This window comes from Cynoglossus semilaevis, unplaced genomic scaffold, assembly GCF_000523025.1.
Source record: "Cynoglossus semilaevis isolate Cse_v1.0 unplaced genomic scaffold, Cse_v1.0 scaffold376, whole genome shotgun sequence".
NCBI lineage: Eukaryota > Metazoa > Chordata > Actinopteri > Pleuronectiformes > Cynoglossidae > Cynoglossus > Cynoglossus semilaevis.
In genome coordinates, this window is record NW_007585115.1 from 165,029 (window position 1) to 173,326 (window position 8,298).

General features: G+C 36.2%; 1 protein-coding gene across 2 annotated transcripts in view; it reads right to left on the reverse strand.

Moving 5' to 3' along the window:
• Window positions 1–8,298, reverse strand: part of cbwd (COBW domain containing) — a 16,895-nt gene that overhangs the window by 6,598 nt on the left and 1,999 nt on the right. For both annotated transcript variants that reach the window (XR_003049019.1, XM_008337222.3), the window contains exons 3-11: window positions 7,679–7,765; window positions 7,303–7,399; window positions 6,985–7,076; window positions 5,447–5,506; window positions 4,689–4,726; window positions 3,539–3,585; window positions 2,633–2,719; window positions 2,217–2,261; window positions 1,115–1,171 (exon numbers count right to left, since the gene is read on the reverse strand). Coding sequence is in view for 1 of the 2 variants with exons in the window: in XM_008337222.3 (XP_008335444.1) it covers window positions 1,115–1,171; window positions 2,217–2,261; window positions 2,633–2,719; window positions 3,539–3,585; window positions 4,689–4,726; window positions 5,447–5,506; window positions 6,985–7,076; window positions 7,303–7,399; window positions 7,679–7,765 (610 nt within the window). In the remaining variant the exon portion in view is untranslated. The remainder of the gene's footprint in view (window positions 1–1,114; window positions 1,172–2,216; window positions 2,262–2,632; window positions 2,720–3,538; window positions 3,586–4,688; window positions 4,727–5,446; window positions 5,507–6,984; window positions 7,077–7,302; window positions 7,400–7,678; window positions 7,766–8,298) is intronic.

Sequence of the window (8,298 nt, forward strand, 5' to 3'; positions counted from 1 at the left end):
GGAAAAAAAGCTATGCATTGGTACGAGGTGTTGGGGTGAGGAGAGGGGTGTGTGGAGGGTAAGGGGGGTGAGGGTGCTCCTCAGGAGTCAGTGGACACACACAACTCTAATCCTTTGCAGCTGGCCTCACAGACACTGACCAAGGGCATGTAAGAGTGTCAGGTTTCATTCACATGAAGGGATGACCAGCAACTCTATTCATGAGAAAGACAGTCTGAGGGGTGGGGGTGGAGGGGTAATGGGGAACGCTCAATAAAAGACTACGTTAAGTACAGAGAAATACGGTGGGCAATAGTATCAAAGGCCACCGGGCACACAGTTCAGACACAGCAGCAACAACAACAAAAGGCAATGAGACAGAGGAATAAGAGCTTTACTCCATATCGCAGTTTTTCTAACAAAGTGATGACGGTGGTCAAGAGGACTGGTCGTTCAGTCACACTTACTAGTTTACAGTCAGGTTGAAAAGGTGTTGTAGCACCGCACTGCAAATTGGTTTAATTTACAGAAATATAAGTTGTTATTTTTTTACTTAGCCTGATTAGTTGTAATTGATAAATGAGGTCTTCAGGGATCAACCCTTTTAATCCAACTTGCAACAATTGTTGCTATTTTTTTTGACTTCATGCAATTTGTTTTTACTTTGGACAAAAATTTATTTCAATAAAAGAACAGTTCTCCTACTTTGATTTGTAGTACAAATGTGATGGAACTTCTGTGTGCGGTGACATGACCTGACCATAGGAAGAGGAAATAGAGTTTTGGCAGTTTACTTGTTTTATAAAGGTTTTTTCCCCTACAAATCTTGTAGTAGGTAAAAATAGAGGAAATTAAGAATTAGTGACTACGTGACCATATTAGCTGTTAGTAAAATAACTAGGTGCAAAAGACACACGTGTCACATGGTTGGAAGGCCTGAGGAATAGAATGAGTATATCTTTTAGAGATAGAAGAGATAGAAGTAGAAAATTAAGAAGTTGGTTGATAAACTTTTTTTATATAAAATTGAACAACTGATGTGTCAACTTAAAATACCATTTTTGATTCTAATTCTTTTTTAAAATTTTCCCAGATTATATTTGAAATTATTCTGAAAAACAAAAATCTAACTCACTTTGCTCCATCTTTACTGTCAAAGGAATGCAGATCCAGAACTTCAGATAGATCCACCCTGTGGAAGAAGATTGCTTCTTATTTTCCTTTTTTTTTAAACTTGATTTCATAATTCAACCAAACTACATTTTCCCACTAAATTTTAGCATCTGCTGTAAATAGTCTAAAAATAACATGAAAGATAACCAAACAAAAAAACGCAGCGATGAACCCCTCGTTGCACGCTATCTTTCATCTGCATGCCCTTATCTAAACTCTCTGGAGGAGGTGGAGGCACAGCAGACCTGAAACACACCCCAACATTTGATACACATTGCTCTAATTAGTCAGAATAATTCACAACATGCTAAAACAAAAGGGGCACATATGTTGCCGAGCCACGATTTAAAGGCCTGGGGTTAAAGGCAGAGTCTAAGGAGTAACTGGACACCGCTTGGTGATCTGGTGTTGATGCTGAGATCAGAGGAAGAGCAGCTCTGAGACTTTTATTAACCAAACAAAGGAAACCTTCGGCCACTGAAAAAAGCAAACAAACACAAAACTTGATCTGACCTGGATTTAAACACTTAATCTAATCACAGTCAGATAGATCTAAGTTTAGCTGCACATGCTGCAAATGTGACTTCAATGCACTCACAATAAAAAAAAAACACAGGGTGTGATTTGAGGACACATTTGACCACGGTCCTGAGCATGTATGATAGGCAATCTATCTCCAGGATGGAGAACTTTTCAGCTAATGTCCCCTGACCCACAGGGGTTTCATTGAAATTTTATACTTGCTAGCTAGGAATTGTTCTTCTAGGTTACATTTATTGTCCTCATCATTGATTAACACAGGATTTTACAATGGTTAAAATTGAATTTCCTGTAGCAGCACAAAAAATTTCTTTAAATTATCCCTTCCTCCTCAGTCCCACCACCCACTTGCAGTACATGCAAATACACACAATGCCATTATACACACAATTTCAAATAGACTAGATTTTTATTTACTAATTACTAATCCAAAATTGTACCTTTTTAAATCTTTCTGCCTAGAGCAAAAGCCCAACAACATAGGTAATGGTTTTTAAAAAACAAAAAGGGGAAAAACTACTTACCTTGATCTCTGTGTTTCTAGAATCCTGACGAGACCATTTATTGATCTGAAGAAAAGTAAAAAAATTAAATACATGGCAAGGTGATGTAAAAATATCATAAACATGTGTATGAGGATAAATCAAAAAGTTCTAAGACTTGTATAATAATTTTTAACATTTTTAAATGTAGAGCTACATCATGTTTCATTTCCAAATTACCTCAAAAAAGAACACTTTTTATCCAAACCAAACTTAAACTTAAATGGAAACTTGTTAGTTTTTGTTTACTTTATAAGAATGCATTCTCTAATGGAAATCTATTAACAAAACATTATGATTTTTTTGTAAAATTTTATTATTTTGGTGTCTTAGGACTTTTTGACTCCCACTTACACGGATAATGTACAATTTTAAATGATTACGAAGCTGCTGTTGACCTGACAGTGTCTCTGACTTGGTTTAGTTGCTCCTCACTGACCAGGTCTGTCTTGTTGACAATGGTCAGGTCAGCCAGAGCCACCTGTCTGAGAAAATATATCAAACACAACTTACTTTCTTCATTATCATTATTCATTTTAAACCCGATGACGATGGTGAAAACAACTACATCCAGAAAGTTTCAAATATGAGAAGAATTCAAACTTGGGATGTTTGATCCCATTTGTATGACTGTGGGGAAGTGGATACAAATGGAAGCTCACTCAAACAGAAACCTAAAATGCAAAGGATCACGAAACTGCAGTCTCTTCAGCAGTGTATTTGTTTAACAACAACAACAGAATAACATAGCTGCTGACAAACAGATGCAAAATGACACAGACACATGGGAGGCAGGCTTGGTAGAGAATATATATAGAGAGAATATATTCCTTTAATTTTTTTAAATACATGTTTTGGCTTTTGAAATAATCATTATTATTAGTGCTAACTTGCATTAGCTTAAAATAGAATTTTCATAGCAAGTTCAACCACTTGACTATTATTAATCAAAGTTTTTTGTTTTTATAATTTAATTCAATTATTATTATTAATTCATTATTTCAGTTATTTATTCTTTTGACCTGCAATATCTCAGAATACCTTACATCTGCAAACTCAACAGTATAAATGTAAGAAATCACAAGCCAATATCTCTACTGCTTTTGCACTATGCTATACTTTACGTCTTTATACCGTGTACTGCATTCTACTGTTGGTAATGCCGTAAATTTCCCCACTGTGGGACAAATAGTGGACTTACAGCTATGTGGTGATTACTCAGATTAAAAGTTATAATAATTTGACATCACCTACTAAATACATGTGATACTCATCCAAAGGTTTACAATAATGGGTAAACAGACCTGACTGCTTCATTCGTCAGTCCCTCCACTTTTTCCTCTTTAAGTTGCTGCAATTGGAAAAGAGAGAACAACAAAATCACACAGATACACATTGAAATACAAATCTTCAATTCGTGGTGTATCCCCTGTGACCGTTTTCATTCAAAGTTGGTAAGACCAATAATAATATTCAAAAAGTACAGAATAGCTGACAGTAGCCATGACATGTTGGAGAAAATAAACAGCTTTATTTCAGCTTTGTAAATAAAAAAAAAAAAAAAAAAAAAAATTTCTTTACCCCTGCATTCCACTGGGAAACAGCACATTCATAAACAGTTAAATATCTTATTATAACCAGGGAGGGGTAATCTGGACCCTGACCTTTAGGTGTCCACCTGACATCAAGCTGTCACAGCCTGAACCACAGCATCTCAATGGCAAGAATGTATTCGATTAAAAAATAAATAATGCTTTGACTGTTTTTTTTTAACACCAGTCTTACCCTGGGAGACAAAGGCTTTAAGAAGTTTGAGAATCCCTCAACTGATAGACATTTCAGGTGAAGAATGAGGAGGGAGGAAAGGGAGTGATTGTGGCAGTCCAATTACAATGTTGACATCCTTCCTATCAATTACTCCTTCACTATGAATTATCCTCTCCCTCTTTCTGCCAGGATGGTTTGCAGAAGACGGAGCAGTTCCTTGGCTATGAAACGTGTCACCTCACGGGGGCCAAACACCCTCAGTGAAAACATTTCTGTCCCCAAGGAGAGGCAAGACAGTAAATGATTGAGAACCACTGCATTAATATAAGTTAGTGGTTCTAAATCGTTTAACACCATGTACCACCTAAAAAAAATATCTGTGTACTATCAGTATGACCGACACTAAAAACAGAACATACCTACCATGTACAGGTGAACACATTTAATAAGACTGAGAATTACTTCTAATTAGATGAGCAGCCTATTTCTATGTATTATATGTATTTATACCAAAATAAACCAAAACAACAGATTGAATGAGAATGAGAATATATATAAGCACAACACTACAAGGAGCTATGGTACCAGCGATGGTACATGTACCACAGTTTGAGAACCATCAATTCAAGCAAATATGTAAGCACAAACGATGACGCAAGACTTTACAAAGAGACGTTCATCACTTACCTGTAATCCATACTTGGCATCAATGACAGTCACAATTCCTGTGAGATGAAGAACAATTAAAAGACAAAAATAAAAAAATAGGAAAGCTTGTGTCTACATTTTGTACACCAGTTCTAGCCTGTTAGCATATTAGCAAACTATGTCTCGTTGTTTATATGTGAATGTAGATACATTAAATGCAGCTAATATACATTTAAAGCATGTTTATTAAATTATAAATTATGACCCTGACTAATTCAGTGACTTAACAACAGGAATTAATACTGCATTATGGAGAAACATATGAATGTATTAAAAAGGTTACAATTAAACATATTCAGATTATAGAGGCAAAATATTTTTTTCTGCACATGCAAAGATGAAGTGCAGATTTCCTTTAATTTGTTGTTATGTAGTGAACTGCTAACGCTTCCAGACACAAGGGAAGCATTGTGGGTTGCATGTTGCTAGGCTATAGCTTGTGTTGCATTCCTGGTCTGTCATCTGTCGGAATTTTAGATCACCACCAACTGGGATTCTCCCTGTTTCTTAAGTGACCACAGGCCGTGGTACTGAGGCTGTGTCTTCTATAGGCTGGATTTCAAGTAACTTGAAATCAGAAAACTGCTTTCACATGTGACAATCTCTATCACATCGGGTCTTAAATCAGCCCATATCTACTATATTAAAAACATGAAGCAGATGAGAGAAGACATCTGAAAGTTATTGTTTATAAAAGCAGAAAAACAGACGACATGAAGTAAGAAATTGCGTCTCACCATCCAAATAAATATCACTGCCAAGCTCTGCATCAACCCAGAACATGGAGGCCACGGCTCCTGTCAGAGGACAGAAACTGTTACATAGAGCTAACGTAATTTATTCACAATCAGACAAAGGAATATTAAAGAATTTAAAAACACCTTTGAGAAGTTCTTGCTTTAAATGTCAATAAAATCTTGGAATTGGAAAACATGCATGTTATAACAATAATTGCCATTAGTCTGTGGTTGCTGTTATGTATTTATTCCATATCTGACATCAAAGTCTTGGAAAATCTCAAAATCTCTTTTTTTTCTATCTTTCTTGAACATGGTTATTATAAAACCCTATGTTTCAGTGCCACAGCTTGCTCATATAATTCCATTCTGTAAAAATCTTAGGCCAGAGAAAGAACACATTGTAAATATTTGATGGCCACCTAATGAAAACACATTTTGAGTGGCATGTTTCACATAACCCACTCAACCTCTGCCTGAATAGAAGAGAATTCCCCAGGACACTTGTGTGATTGACAGTACTGCCGGAACCAATGACAGGCCTGTCCTGGTTGATAACAGGTCTGTCTCATGCCAATGACATGTCAGAGATGTGAGGGCAGCCCTGGCTCTGAGCATGCTCTGTTGGTTCTGTCTTGGAGAACATGTCATGTGTGTCTGCCCACAGTGCCGCGCTCTGACAACTGTCACTTAGCGACACACCCCAATCGCCACAACCTTCACATTCTAATAGTCTGATATTGATTTTCTGATTTAAAGCTGAAAGGTCAATAGGCCATTCTTTTTTTGGCTTCTTTGGAAATAAGGTCCTTGGATGCTCCTAAACATCAAACTTAAAGTGTTTCAAACAGTTTAACTTCAAATGAGGGAGTAACAGAGAAGAGTTTTTATATTATATTATACTATATTATTATTATCATCTGACTATGTCTGTAACCTTAACTGCTTTGACTAGCTACCATCTGATGGCTGACGAGATATTTAGGTAATACCATAATAGGTCAACCCAATGAACCAGGCTGTAAATGTCTCTACTTACGTAACACTTTTTTGTTCAGATGACTTTAATGACTGAATGGAGTTTCTACACCACAGGTTTTACCACCTACCTACTGACAGCGATGCTGCCAGAAAGCAGCATATACCAAGTTAGTAACTAAACACAACCCTGGAGGTCAGGGATCCCCACATATATTCATCAGAGGGCCAGATTTTTTCTGGGCAGACACTTTCGGTTCTAGACACTTATATATACACAATATAACATACAATAAAACACAAATGTTTGTCCAATAGAAAGTAAACATGTAAACAGACTCATAATGTGTGTGTATTATTGCTAGTTATTTAAGTCACAGTTGTTGTTTTTTAGCTTTAATAGTGTTGACCACATGATATTTTCTCTTTGGAATCTAGTTGTGGGCTGTTGTCTAAGTATACAGCCTTGCTATTTTAAATGTTAAACACTAACTTGTTAGTACCTGCTATTCACGCAACTGTTTTTTTTTTACTTTACTTACTAAATTACAAATATGTACCTGGATCAGCCAGTCCTGTGGTTTCCAGTAAGATGTAGTCAAACTTTCCTTTCTTCTCCATTAGGTTCTCGATGGCTTTCAAACCATTGTCCCTCAAAATTGAAAAAAAAAAAAAATATATATATATATATATATAAAATAGCACAAAATAGATATTATGTATAGAAAAACAGACAACATGAAACTATAATTAAAACTGTAAATGTATGCATGTTCAGATGTGCTGTAGTATTTTCAAGTCCTTGGTAACCATCCATCCAAACCAACCAGTGTGAATTCAATTCACATTTAACAATGTAGATCAGTTAAACTTCCTACTTGACTGAACAGCAGAGGCAGCCATTTCTAAGTTCCAGCCACTCTTCATATAGCTCTCCTGCCTGGCTCACAGCAAGAGATTTCTCCAGGGCACTGCCTGCAGCAAAAAAGACCAATTTAAAGGTACATCTGATTAACAAGAAGTATTTATGTGCACAAATGATCACATCTCTGTCAAGAACAACTCGTCCTACATTTGAAAACTCAGTAAAATCCCAAGTGTTTTAACAAATTAGCAAAATGAGCTGTGTGGGGAAATGTGGCTCAGATTTCGGGTTGTGCGTTGCTTTCCTCTTGTGGATATTACTAAAAGTACATTTGCAGCAATTTTGTTTCATTGGTATCTTTTTATCTGTTGTATAGTCATGTACTGTACCTTCTCCAAATTCATTAAGAATGACTGCAATCCGTTTGTTATGTTGTTCTGTAAGTATAAAGTTCAGAAGTGTCGTCTTCCCAGCACCTAGAAAGAAACAGCATAAACACAGAGTTTTGTTCATTTTATTATTACTGTAGAAGTTGCACTAAATGTTTCTATACTTTGTTCGTATGAAAATGTTTACATTTTAGGCGAGCCCTATATAAATTGGCAGTTTATAATTTAAGTCAGGCATAATTTTATAATACATATATTTAACAATAATCTTTGATATATAACAAAAAATGGCTTTATAAAGTCATTTATTGTTTTTAAAAGACTTAAACAGATGCAGTCGTAGTCATTTACATTCCACTGTATTTGAGACTAGTCTCAAGAGGTGCCTGCAACCTTTAGTCACGACAACCATTGATAGGAGGTAATATTGCTGTTCTTTTCTCTAGTTTGGTTTTCTTTTCGCCGTCGTACATCTTTCAGATTTTGGTTGTCACTGTAGTCCTGCACAGTGGCCGGTATGATGGGTCATTGGACGCGGTTTGCAACACCTCTGTTAAACCGTCGTCTTTCACTGTTTCTTGGCCTGTATCAGTGTCCATCACTATCCACTTGGCTAGAAC